The sequence below is a fragment of the Zonotrichia leucophrys genome, chromosome 1 (assembly GCF_028769735.1).
Source record: "Zonotrichia leucophrys gambelii isolate GWCS_2022_RI chromosome 1, RI_Zleu_2.0, whole genome shotgun sequence".
Taxonomy (NCBI): domain Eukaryota; kingdom Metazoa; phylum Chordata; class Aves; order Passeriformes; family Passerellidae; genus Zonotrichia; species Zonotrichia leucophrys.
Window position 1 is genome coordinate 30,862,677 of NC_088169.1, and position 14,225 is coordinate 30,876,901.

The 14,225-nt window shown below is 44.2% G+C and overlaps 1 protein-coding gene across 1 annotated transcript in view; it reads left to right on the plus strand.

The window, feature by feature from the left end:
* Positions 1–7,508: 7,508 nt before the first annotated feature.
* TBC1D8 (TBC1 domain family member 8) overlaps positions 7,509–14,225 on the plus strand; it is a 49,205-nt gene continuing 42,488 nt past the window's right edge. The window contains exon 1 of the mRNA XM_064710631.1: positions 7,509–7,752. Coding sequence (XP_064566701.1) covers positions 7,626–7,752 — 127 coding nt within the window. The 5' untranslated portion in view covers positions 7,509–7,625. The remainder of the gene's footprint in view (positions 7,753–14,225) is intronic.

The window sequence follows — 14,225 nt, forward strand, 5'->3', positions numbered from 1 at the left end:
CCTACACCTTCTGCTGCACCACCATGCCCAGCACAGGCAGCACTGGCAGTCCCAGCACGCTCACCGTGAGCACTTGGGTGATAATGTGATGCTTCACCCTTGGTGGAAGGTGCCAACTGTCTGCAGCTGCCAGACAGGCAGGCAGAATTCACAAAAAATGGAAAACAGTAGAGCTTTATGTAGCTTCAAACTGACTGTAGGGTCCCTGTGTGCACAGGGTTATGACAAATCCCATACGGGGTCAGACCTTGTGGCATACAGGTGGGATAGAGACCATCATGACTTCAAGGGACATAATGTGCTTTCATGTGTTTCTGCTATGCAGCTCTTGTGAGGCATCTCTGACTGAGAAAAAGGCACAAGTGATTCATGATTTTAAAAGGCCTTACTGTCCACACAAGTTGATATCCCAGGGGATTAAAGGAAGAACAGGGTAAGCACCTAACAAGAACCTCTGCAGCCAAGAAAAATGGAAATTCTTCCAGTTTTCTAGGCCATACTTTTAGCTAAGGCAAATTGTACCCATATACAGCAAAAAGACAGCTATGGTAGGAAAACCACTGCCCATCTCCATGCAGAAGCAAGATAGGGCACTATAAACAATGCTGGCATACTTTTGGAGGTGGTTTAGGTTTGGGATTTTTTATTCCCCAAATCATTAAAGTATTGCTCAACTCCTGAAGACTTTTGATCTTGGAAGATAAATTGGTATGGGAATTTTGAATCAGGAAACAGTGCCGGAGGAAGCTGCTGCTAACAGAAGCCATTCCACTTCAGGCTTCCTTTGAGACTGCCTGGCACAAGTGAATGCCAGCAGCTGCATTTTTGGTAGCATGTTAGGGCAGCAAGACCTTTTTCCTGTCAAGGTAATTTGCTATTGCTGCTGAAAGACCACTGCTCTACAGAAATCTGCAATTAGCAAGGGGGCGGGTTGCAACCTCTGTTCAGGAGCTGTTGTCCTCTCTGCCCTGGGCTTTTAACCTTGTCACAACTTATGGAGCTTTTGCACCTTTGCTTTTGATTCTGCCTCCTTTGTTCCTGGCTCTGCTAATTTGCTCTATTGTTTAAGGTCTTGTATGTACCAAAAGGTAGAAAAATCACTGGCTGCTTGATTCATTCTCCCTAAAGAGCAGAAATGCATTTTAGGAGGCCAACTCTTCCATTCCCACTGCAGTGACTTATGCCAAGCCAGAAATAAATTGTATTCTTGGAATGCAGTTTCTTATACGGGGTTGGCCACTCCTCTTCTTTTGTACCAGAATAATTTTAGTGTCTTATCTCAGTGTCAGATAGGGTTGTATATAAGAATCCTGAGAGGATGGGGTCTACCCACTGCCATATCTTGAGAATGACAATGAGGACGGGCAGGGGGGGTATCCTGGGCAGTGACTTGAGAAATACCTTTTTCTTTCCATCATAACTGAAATAATCTACATCACCTCCTCCCAGCTTCCTGGGGTCACTGCCACTGTGCTCAACAGATGTCTTCTGCACCTGCTGAAGGTGGGGAGGAAAGCTGGTGTGGCTGAGCTCTGGCAGCACGCGGACACATTCTTAAGCACTGGTGGAGAGGGTGTCAAGCAGTGGGCAGGGCAAGACAAGGCCTCACTCCCCTGCTGTCCTTTGGAGAAATGGTGGCCATGGAAGCACCTGCCTTGGTTTCCTCTCTATCTCCTGTGTGCTCTGCAGGCATCTTCTATCTATGGGCTAAGGGACTGTTTTTCTAATCCAGTGTTTTGGAGAGCTGCAAGCTTAGTGAGGCAAGAAAAAGCTGGAGTTTACTGCCTTAAACCACATGTATGTATTATTTTAATCATGTGTCCTGAGAGAGGCTGTTTTCGTAGGAAATGTTTGTTAAACGCCTTGAAATGTGATGACCTTTCCAGTGTCACAGTAATTGTATGGTTCCCAGAAGAGCTTTGACAGTGCTAAATTGCAGAAGTGGGTTTTACAACTGGAAGTGAGGAAATGATGCTGGAAGTAAAATAAGAAGTGGAATCAGCCACATAATAATTTTGGATATTGCTGTTCTATTGCTGGTACTTGAAATATAAAAATGCACATTATAATGTTATTGACAGGGAAAAAGCCAGGAAATATCATTGCATAAAACTGTGAGTCAAGACTTCTAATGTGTTTTCACAGTGTTGCCTACAACTTAATTACACTTGCTCCTGACAGTGTATTATATCTTCTTATATCTTCTTTATTGCACAGGCATTAATTTAATCAGAGATAATGAATGAAACCTCTGGAATTAATTACAGGTTGTAACAGTTTTGTTACTTTGCTAGAACAGGCAGGAAGACAAAAACATATGGACCCATAAACATTAACTGGCTTTTGCAATCCAGCCATTACAGGAGAAAGACAATGAAGATTAAATTACTTGGAGATGAAGCAGAGAATGCTCAGGCAGATTCAGTGTTCCTGAAACTCAGCAGTTCTTGGTGTGGAAGACCTTGATTACTACATTTCTGTGACCCTTTCAAAGCAAAAACCTTGTGTTTGAATCTATTCAAAAGATCTAAGCTTAAGAACTGCTTTTACAGATTCCCAGGATCTGATCTGTCTGGCAGGAGGGGTCTTTGCAGTCCTCTTTCAATGGAGGCACGCTGCCAGGATTTGGGATCTGCGTGTGAGCTACCGTGATTTCCCTTTGGGCCCTCTCATCTCTGCCAAACTTGAAGTGGACTTTCTGTGAGTGAGAAGCAAACATGGCTCCATTCCAACAGCACAATATCTGGGAGAATGTCTGACAGGAAAAAACCTTGCAGAAGAGCCTTTCAAAGCATCTTTTAAAAAATCCCCTCTTGTAGGGGATTTCTTGTGGAGAAAAAAGTCAGTACCTGTGCTTAAAAGGCAGAGGGTATCTTGCTTGGTTGCCTAATTTTTCTGATCACAAAGTTAACATCACAGAGTAACTCCATCATACATGAAATTATTTATCTTCTACTATTTCTAAAATGCCTCTAGTCTGGTCCTTGATGTGCTATTCAGAGTAAAATACTTTCAGATCAATCTGATTTGCTTAGTACTTAATCTTAACTTCCATTTTTTTAAAAAAGCAAAAAATCCAAACTTCTCATGCTGCATTTAGTGAATAACTTTTTTTAATGCAATAAATACATCATCTTCTTTGTATTTAACACACAGGTTCCTGTAGGCAGCTATTTTGTTCTTTACTTCAGTTGTCACTTCCAGCCGAGCTCCACATATATCACACCAGTGCAGCGTGAGCTCACAAGTCAGCTTTAAACCCTTAATAATTCCCATTGTTCTTGTCTTTTCTCCACTACATCTACATTTTTCAAATACTGAAGTAGTCTGAAATTAATATGATACATCAAGAATGGTCCCATCAGATTTTTGTAGAGGAGGATTATTATCTACCTGGTCTGTGAAGGGGATTTGTCTATTCCATGCAGGAAATATAATCCTATGTTGTGTGGAAAGCCTGGCAGTGTGAGCAGTGGGTATTTTGGATCTTGAGAGTTCTTTCAAGAGTGAGCCAGTGCCTGGAGCAGCGTGCTGAGGGCTTAGGGCTGCCACTGGGCACTGACCCAATGTGTCACTACGTCACCTACCCACAGGTGTAGGTGGGAGATAAAGTCTTCTCACTATGGTGACTCTGAAGACTTGTGGCTTCATTTCCTCAGCAAAATCTCTTCCCTGCTCTGAGAGTGCTCAGTGGTTTTCAGCCAGGGGGCTGCGGATCTCTGCATTGGCAGATGGCTTCAAGGGGACATGGCACAAAGAAAAGTAAATTTCCTGATGCCTGTTGTCATCTGATCTACAGGAGGCTGAAGCTGGAATATTTTTGGGGCTGCAGAACATAAAGGGTTGAAAACAGCAGCTGTTGATTAATCTCTGCGAGGTGTGGGTTTGTTTTTTTGTTTTGTTTTGGTTTTGTTTTGGTTTTGTTCCCTGAAAGAAGTATGTTTTAGTTATTTTCTCCTAGATGCATTAGCTAACATTTCCAGTATTATATTCACTAATGTGTATTACTTCCCTAGGACCCTAAACATTATTTCTCTGCACTAACTGCTGTCTCTATGTCCAAACTCAGGATCATCTGACAGTTTCAGCAACTCTGTCTTGGGAATTGAATCAGCTCACTGATCAGGGTTTTTCAGACACTAATAAACATACAAGTTAAATAATCAAAACTGGAAACATGGAAATGATTGGACTGTATGCCTGCAGAATTATAACAAAATTCCAGCAGTCACAATATGACTAAGGAACTAATTTAGTCAAAAACACATTAATAAATTCAAAGTTTTCAACTACTTTAATTAGTTAGAAGCCATTCACTACAGATAGTCTGACAGGAGTCAGGGGGGGAGCACGGACAGCCTGTTTTTGTGGCAGCCCATATGTGCATCAGCTGCAATCATGCACCTGCAAGCCCTGGAGCCTATCCTAGAGCACTGCACACTCACAGTCTCCCAAGTTTGTTAAAGTGTTGCCAGTCCCCTCTGAAGGTCTGGTACCCTCTGCAGAGGGCCAGCCAGGCAGGAGGCCAGAGCACCACGGCTGCTTCTTTCCTGCCATCATTCATTTTATGCACAGGAGGAATTTGCCTTCCTTGAGCACCTCAATGACAACCAGAATAAAAATTATATATCTGTTTGATGGATGAAGAAGGTGAAGTCGTGTGAAGTTAAAGGGCATGACTAGTGCTGGGAAGGCAGCCAGTGACAAAGGTAAGAAGGAAAAGCAAAGTTTTCCCTGTGAGTGTTCCCTATGCTGTCTATTTCATGGATGCTCAGGATCTCTGCAGTTTATTCTGGGTATGACTGATGCTCCAACATAATCTGAATGGCAGACTGCCTTGTGCTACTAGTACTGAAATTTAAGAAAGATAGATAGCATCATAAATAACACAGTCATTTCAGAGTGTGTGCTAAGGGTGGTATAAGGCCAGAAACCTCATTTTCTTTCTGTTCTTTGCTTTCAAATACATCTTTATTGTTTAAAGCCCTTTTTCTTCAGTCTAGTGACCTTAAGTACCTTCAAGAAAATGCATAAGATAGCCCTATCTTTTCTAGATTTTATCAGAGAATAAATGAAAAGGTATATAACTTCTCAGGGTACTCTGATTTTTGTCTCATAATCTACTAGATTCCCATTCTCCCTGGTTCTGTGTACCTCTCTAGACATCAGCATTTTAAAACTATTGCTTTACAGGAGACTTCGGAAGATCCTCTGATCATCCAAATCCTGTTCAAATACTGGTTGTGAAAATAACCTGTACATTACTGTAGGGCTTTCTTCATGAAATAAACTTACTCTTAGCTGTTGCCAAAGACTGTCTAGTTTTCAGGTAGAAGCTGTGCCTTAGGATGTCAGGGACTGCCACATTCATTGCCATATTGGGAAAGAAGTAGATGCGTTCAGTAGATGCATTTATTACAGTATATATTACAAAATGCTTTGTTTTACTCTGTCATCCTGAATAAGTTTTCTCTCAACCATCCCCCTTTGGCTTCTCTGAAGCCATTTCTCTGAAGCCATTTCTCAGAGATTCATTGCTAATTATCTGCCACCAGTTCTATGTGTTGGAAAAGCTGCTTAAAAAGCATGAGCACTCCCATTTTGATTGAACAGCTGCTGGGCCAACTTGGATGTGGTTCCAAAGCCCATGGCTCTGAAGGAGTACTGTTGGTGGGGCCCAAGAGAAGTTTGTCTCAGGGTGTAAGTAACACAGGCAGGTATGCATGACACTGGATCCTCAACTGCTTTTCTCTTTTGCTAACTCTCAAGCTCAAAAGAAAGTCAAAGGTCAGCAACTTGTTTGGTTCTCTTCTAAATTATGTCTCAAATCAGCTGCCCAAAACCCAAGACTGAATGTAAAAAAAACCCCAAAACTAATAACTGAAATTAATATTTAAGTATCTGCAAAGGGAAGAAATATTCACCATCTCACTTCACTCACTCACTTCCAAGCATTTAAACTTTCAATACTTACATATCTTCGGGATAGTTTTGGGGGCAGGGGAAATCTCTGAGCTATTCTTATCCTGCAAGAGCATTTAAAGTAATTTCTCCTTAAGTTCTCATTAATTTTTAATACATTATTATGTCGATGTCCATCTTCTCCTTTTGACAGTTTTATTTTTATATCAGACAAAGTGCTTGCTTGCTATTCTATGTATGGAAATGAAATTGTTGCTTTACACAGAAATTGTAAAGAACACAGATCACATAGTATTTACCAGATTGCAGCTGAATACAGAATTTTGACTATTAAATGATCCCACTAGCAACTCAGAAGCAGTACACATGGCCACCTTCCAATTCCCAGCTAATAATTACTGCTGGCTGTGCTGAGTAGCGCACTGCAGCACTGGTACCTTTCAAAGAGCTGGTACACAACTCTTGTAACCATAGGCAGAGGTTGGGGAAGTGAAGCTCAGGTCTTTATCCCTAATAGAAATTCTCTACTTAGAGTCATCTTGGCTGAAATTTAGGTGTGATTTAACCCACGGTGACTGAGGTCTTTAATCTAGAAGAGAGAGGTTTTGCAGCCTGCTAATTCAGTTGTTGTAAAGTAATTATTCAATATTTGCAGTTAACTGGAAAAGGAATGTGACAGGAAGTAAGTACAGTGGTCATGTTTTAATCATAGAATAATAGAAAGAGTTGTGTTGTGAGGGACCTTAAAGATCCAGTTCCAACCCCCCTCCCACGGGCAGGAACACCTATTGGATCAAGCTCCATCCAACCTATCCTTGAACACTTGCAGGGATGAGGCACCCTCAGCTTCTCTGAGCAACCTGTACTAGTGTCTCACCACCCTCATTAACGACAACCTGTGCTAATAAAAATGTAAAATACAGTGTCAGAGGTTTTGAAACATAACGTGCTGCAGCAGTAACCATTGTGCAGGTTCACAAACGGTTCTGTCAGTAGCTCAACCGCAAGCAGTGACAGATTATTTCTTAAAATGAGAAAAAACCCCGAACTGTAAAATTTAGATTCTGACTTTTCAGTCAGATACGAGGTTTCAAGCATCGGCCTTTAAATACTAAAGCAGCTGCGGGTTCACGCTTTAGGCTTAGATCTAGAAGGAAACAGGAAGGCAGAGACACCCCCATCCCCCCAAGCTCTCTCCAAGCCCAGGACACCCTTTCCTTCCCGCACTGCTGACCGCTCCGCGGGGGGACCTGCGGGGCACACGCCGGGGTGCGGGGACTGCCCCAGCCGCTGGAGAACGCGGCGGGAGCGGCCCGGCTGCTGTCCCGGCGGCACGGCATCCTCCAGGACCCCGCGGTACCGCGGCGGCCCCAGCGGGCTCTGTGTGGGGCTCGGGGCGCCACAGGACCCCCGAAAGGGCGAACCTGGCTCTCCCTCCCTCCGGCCCGAGCGCCCCGCCGTCCCCCCTGGCGGTGCGGAGCAGCAGAGCCCCGCCGCACAAAGCCCCCGGCTCCGCGGGAAGGGCGGCCCGTGGCCGGGCTCCTCCCCCGGCCCCTCCCCGGCGGCCGGGCCCGCGCCGAGGGAGCCGGAGCCGGCGCCGCGCAGCCCGCGGGGGGCGATGTGACCCGGGCGGCCGGGTGCGGTGCTGTGCGGGGCAGGCGGGCTCGGAGGGGGCACAGAGCGGGACTTCGAGCCGGGGGAAGATGTGGCTGAAGCCCGAGGAGGTGCTGCTGAAGAACGCCCTCAAGCTGTGGGTCACGCAGAAGAGCAGCGGCTACTTCATCCTGCAGCGGCGTCGGGGCCACGGGGACGGCGGCGGCCGCTTCACGGGTACCTGCGGGCGCGGGGGGTCGGCGGGGCGCCGGGCCAGGCAGGGTGGCAGATCCCCCCTGCGTCTGCCCCACGGGAACTTGGCCGCGCCGGGGCACCCGCCGGCGGGTCGGGCTGCGGGAAGCGGGAGCGGCCTCTTTGTTCGGGCCGGGCACGGGTGGCCCGGCTCGGCGATAGCAGGGGCGCCGCGGGTCCCCCGCCGCGGGCGGTGCGGAGGCAGCCGCCGGCCGGGAGGTGCGGGCCGCCCCGGCTCCCCTCCAGCTGCCTGGGGAGCAGCTTCGCGTTTCTGTAGCCTTGAGCACCGCCGAAGCCACTTTTATTGTTACTTCCCCGCTCTCCCCTCCCGATGGGTTTCTCGGCGTGACTGAGGGCGGGCGCGGAGCCCGTCAGCAGGCGCGGAGCCGGTGCCCGTGGCCGGAGGATGCGGCCGGGGAGAGCCGCCCGGGGCTGCAGCCCGCGGGACGCGGCGGAGGTCCCTGGGGCCGGCGTGAGAGGTGCAGGGATGGTGCCGGGGCACACAGTTGGATGTGGTACCTGTGCCCCTCCGGACCGTCCGCGACCTGCCGCTCGCATCCCCTTTCTGTAACGAGAGCTGTAGAAGTACACATAGGACTCCTGGCTTTTGGGCGATACATGACATTACGGGGCGGGGGTTGTCAATTCACTGTTGTGTAAAGTGCATTCTGTCTTATTTTTTGCATTAATTCTGCTCCCGGTTATGGTGGCTGTAGATCGGGCACGTTATATCCATGTGGCACTCCAGATACGTGTAGTGAAGGATATGCACGGAGTTATTCACGCTGTACCCTCGCAGCAGTGTGGATCCGGGAATAACTCCGGCGAGAATGATGTGTTAGGCTGCGCTGACGTTGTAGCGTAGGGAATTCGGGCCAAACTTTTGGTTCAAAGACAGCAGCAGCTGAATTCAAATAAACAATGCTTTGGAGAATTAATATCGTTTATCAGTGTAGTTCTTACTGAAAAGCAAACGAGGCTGTTTTGAATATTATAAAGTGAGAAGTTTTAATTGTAGTTTATATATGTGAAAAAATTGACAGGTATTTTCAAATCAGTATTTTCTGTGGAATTTAAGAAGCTGCATTACACATACGGTATTTATTTTATGAAAATCTTTTTTTTCCTGAACTATTGACCCTTTCTATTTGATAATACTACTTTCTGCATTTGATAATACTACTTTCTGTATTGTTGCCTTTTTTAAATTGGATGTTATCCTACCTGCCCACGAAGTGCACAGAACTTGAACTGTGGCTTGGTAGATTGCATGCTGTCAATGTATCACTAGTGAAATGGAAGTTTTGCCAGTGAGTTAAAACACTTAACCTCCTATTTTCTTCTGCCCGCCTGTTTGGAAGTCAGGCCGCTCTTTTGTGACAGTAAAGACGATGTGGATTAATTTTCAGAGTTAAAAATAGCCGTTTACAGCTGCTTGATTTTGGTCCAGGACAATCATGAGGTTCAGTTTCACAAATGTTAATGCCTTGTGCCTGAGCTTTTCACTACAGAAATTTGCAAGCTTAAACCAAACAAACTGCTTTTCTCTCTGGTTCAGTTTCAGGTGAATCATTTTGCTGAATCTACAGTGCACAGGCTTGCTCAAATCTCTTTTGGCTGGCAAAGGAAAGCCACTCCTGTCTTGCACATTTTCCGAGGGAACTGTAGGTCCTGACAGTCTCTTAAACCATTTGGAAACGTTTATATTTAAAGGGGCTTAGGAATTTGAATCCTAAAACCAAAATGCAGGAGTTACAGAGCAATAGATATGGCTAGGGTTAGATAGTGTATTTTTTTTTCAGTTTTTACTTGCAGTGAAGGAAATGGGGAATGGGTGCTGAGAAACAGCAAGGCTTTGCTGGTGTGTGTTTGCTTTCAGTGCAAAACTTATCTCCTGATTCTTGCTTTACATGACTGTAGAGACACTTGATTAGTACCTGTCTTTCCCAGACTGGCAGAAGGGCAGTAAAGCTCTGCCACATTTCAAAGTATGATTTACCAAGTGGCAAAGCCAAAAGCTAGAATTTTTTGTCTGTGTTACTGAGGAAGCAAAGCTTAAGTGAGAACAATATCCAAATCTGTTTTCCCTCTAATAACTTGATCCCTGGGCAATTGCAGTTACATTTTATGAAAAGGAAGAAGTTTCAAAGAAGTGAAGATTCGGTACATGAGAGCAGGTGCCACAGCAGAAGAGGATCTCAGCTCCTGCAGGGAGGAGGAGGAGGCTGCATATCCTGAGGCTGTGTTAGACCTATGTAGGATCAGCAGAACAAAGCTCTGAGAATGTTAGATTTCATACAGGTGTAGATGGAGCAGCTGACCCCCTGTGACATGATTTGCTTTCAGCAGGGTGGAAAGGTGTGATGCCTGAGTTGCCCTTGTGCCTGTTGCCACAATGTGGTGTTTGCACTGAACCTGTGTGAGGACATCTGTTTTATGGCCCAATTCTCATATTTGCCTGTCTCTTTCTAGGACGCTTCTTTGTTCATACCAGGTCATTTTAACTATTAAGTAAGAGTAAGTTAGCACAGCTGGAGGGTGTATTTTATGTGGATTTAATTCCTGAAGAATGCACTAAAGACAGTCTCTTGCACAAAAGTGCTTTTTCCCCCATATCTGTTTCTTTGTGTACTGTGTTTTTGTCAGACGCTGAGCAGATGTTGGTGAGTGAGACTCTATTTCCTACTGTTATTTAATTTGTGTCCTAGGGCAGTTCCCAAATGCACACTGGGCTTGCAAGCAGAGGGTACAAACAATGATGGGGGTTGTATTTAACTCTTCATTGCTTCACCAGTCTCATTCTGGTTTTTGTCTTCCTTAGGGATATACTTTTTCAAGTAAATATTTAACTTGCTCCTTTACCTGGATCTCTTCTTGACAGCTCTGCTGGTCAGAGACTTAGCAAGAAAATTGAAAATGTTTAGAAATACTTTAAAAATCTGAATTGTAATTTTTTATTTAATGACTAATTTTAAGTTATAGATTTAAACAATTATTTAGCTCGTCAATATCTGTTGATTTTGGGGTTTTCTTTGCCTAATTGGAGAGCACTGTAGTGATCCCTACAGAAAAAGATTTGTGATGTAGCCATGATTAACAGATCAGAGTTAGTTGGATTTAATACTTACTGATGTCTTTGGTACTGAGATTACATATTAATGATAAGCCTGATATGACAGTAGTAAAAATACTGTCAAATGCCTTGTGGTAAATACTGCAAGATGGTTTAGCCTTTAAATGAATCACTACTTTAATTTTTAGGAAGGGATATTGAAACCTTTATGCACCTTCCTGTTTGATTAGTTTTCTGCATTTTGACAGCAACACTGCTTGTTCTGGGATATGTTGGGAAGGATTTTATCTTGTGCTGGACTGAGAGTAATCTTTCACCCTTCCCAAGCAGCTAGTGCTGCAGTTTTTGTTTATACAGTGCTTCACATTGCACACTCTTAGCATATAAAAGCCCACTTAGCAACACTTGTGAATCTTTCCTTTTATAAATAAGATTAAATAAGACCTTAAAATGAACTCTTGTTTCAAGCAGCTTTTTGTCTGGTTGAGATACAGTGCTTTAACTTCTTGCTTGAAGTAGATCAATAAAAAATTATGTTTTGTTCTTGTTTTACCCATGTTTTTAATTTAGCTATGATATTTTTCCCTACTCTTCTAGCTTCCATTTTCAGCTCAGGGCACTTTCCAAGCTGGATATAGTTTTGCATTATTTGAAACTTGCAGAGGACTAACATTTTAAAAGGAAATTAATTTATATTTTAGTTCTTACAAAACTTTTTGGTTCACAACTTTAAATATAATAGACTGGCAGAAAAAACCATCTTCTGTATATGAATCTAAGCCTTATTATTGCTTTAATAAATATAAACGTGGTAGGCATGGTAAATACATTTCCAAGCTCCGTCTTTAATGGAGCTTGGAGGATTTAATTTTTTCTCTTAAATAAATTTTTTGCAGGGCAATAGCTTTTGAACTCACCTACCAACTACCTTGTGAGTGGAGAACTGTCTAGTTTTTGTGATAAGACCTTTCTTCCTTATTTTCCCTTTGCTTGGGTGTTAGTTTTTATAAGGCATACAGAGAAATGGCTATGGATAAGCTCTGGAAAATTTTCCTGGAAATGAAAAATTAGAAGATCTTTTGCTGCTCTTTCATACTCTACTGTCCATTGTCAATAGCTCAGCTCTTAGTGGCCCTGCAGATCTCCCAAGGTCTGAAGTAAATAACTTCATAATGGAGTCTATTTCTAGGGAAGGCAGTAAGAGGACCACAGTGGATGAAGATTGCTGCAGCTCAGATGGGGAATTCATCTAGATTGCCCCTGTTCATTACATTGCAGCAGAAGAGGGTCCAAAATACCTGAAGACTTGGATTTTTATTAGAGAATGCAAATAAGAATCCCCATACTATTTTTTTTTTTTTTTTTTACTTTCTGGAGTGGCAAAAGGCAGAATTAGTAGCCTTTCATATTAAATGAATTATTCATTATCAAATATCGTAATCAATATTAATTATAAAATATCATAATTAGTCATTATCAAATAGAATCATATTAGAAGGCCTATCCCAATACAGTTTTCAGAAAAGTGTTCCTTTTTGTGTTAATATATGCTCAGGATACCAAAATAAGTTAGGCTCAATCTCAGCACAAATGAAAAAACCCCAAACCCAACAGTACACTTTCATTTTAAATTAAGCAGTTTGAGGAGAGGAAGGTGCCACAATACTAATGTTACTAGAGGATATTGGTAATGGTTACTGTCAGTATTCATGGTTTTGTTTCCTTAAGGAACAGCTCTCTGAAGCCTTGCACAGGAGAAGGAGAAATATGCATACTTTATTGAAAGCTTGGACTCTTGTCAAAACATTATCTAGCCTTGCCCACAACTGGAATTCAGATCAGCAGGTTTTTTTTTCCTTTTTTCCTCTATTTTACTGTAACATTTTTTTAAGGAGAATGCACACTTACAAGTGCTTTCCCAAGAGGATGGCTTCTCCGTTACAGCGTTTGGCCAAGAGGCATGAGCTGGAAGGAAGGATAGGAGCAGGGTGCCAAGCTGCCACCTCAACGCTGGGCACCCCAGTTCCTGACCTCTGAGCCTCCCGAGCTGTGTGTGCCACTCTGCTTGCCTTTCTGGGGTGAGCTCCCTGCTCCTGAGCACTGCTGTGGTGCTGGGATGGCTGAGGTGAAATGCAGGTGCTTGTGTTGAAATGTTGGCAGTGTGTTAAGTGCCAGAATTAAAGGTGAGGAAATGCCTTTGCTTGGAAAGAAGGGGCTGGGTTGTGTCTGCACAGGGACTGACCACCACCTTGTGCAAGACTAATCCAGTAAACCCTGCAGTGGCTTTTTATTTTCATTATGTAGAGGCCAAATGGCACAGAAAAAGGCAGGAAAATCCTAGAATGATTTGGGCTGGAAGGACCTGGAAGACCATCTAGTTCCAACCCCCCTGCCAAGGGCAGGGACTGCTCCCATTGGAGCAGGTTGCTCAGAGCCCCATCCAGCCTGGCCTTCAACATTTCCAGCACAGGGCATCCACAGTTTCTCTGGGCATCCTGATTCAGTGTCTCACCGCCCTTGCAGGAAAAAATGTCTTCCCTATAAAATAAATGAACATGTCAGTGATGCGTGAGTTAATGTAGCACTAGTTTGGTCTATTCAGCATTATTTACAGAACCCACCAAAAAAGAGACTTTTTTATATTCCCCCGAGTAGTGGTGCATGTCTGAATAATTTACAGGGCTGCAGCAGCACCTGGTATATCCCATCTTCTTGTCCATTTTCAGGTGGAAAACAGTTTCAGGTATTTTTACTTGTAACATGAGAACCAAAGCATTTGGCTCAGTGGCCTTCAGGGTTATAAAAATAGGCTTGGCTCGAGCTGGACTGATGGCAGAGGGCTGAGATAAGCAGCTGTGAGTGCTTTGCCATGGCAGCATGCCCACCTGGGGAAACAGCCCATGGGGAAGCTGTGCTGGGGAGAAATAATCGGTGCTGCAGGGTGGGGATGCCATTTCCACTATTCCAGGAGAGACAGTGCATAATTCATCTCCCTTCTTCCTCCTGTGTGGTCTCTCCCTCTGCGTGTGGTGGTCTGACACGAGCACTTAGCATCTCATCCAGGGATAGCGGAGTCATGGGGACCATGGGACACCAGCCCCCACGGGAAATGCTTTTTTCTCATGTCCACCTTCTGTCCATAGCACTGGGACCTAGGCATAATAATTAAGTGTTTTGTTACAATTTGTTTCTACATACCAGGCTGAAAAAAGTCCCAATTAAACAGAAACCAATTTACCCAGGGGCCGCGTTTGATCTGGCAAGGTTTGTGGTACAAGTAATGTAAGGGCTTGGATGTTGGGTGTTTTCCTGGGGGAATAAATACTTGGAGCATTAGATCTTTATGCTGAAATCTAGTGTTGTCTGTGCTTATCTTTCAGTGTGG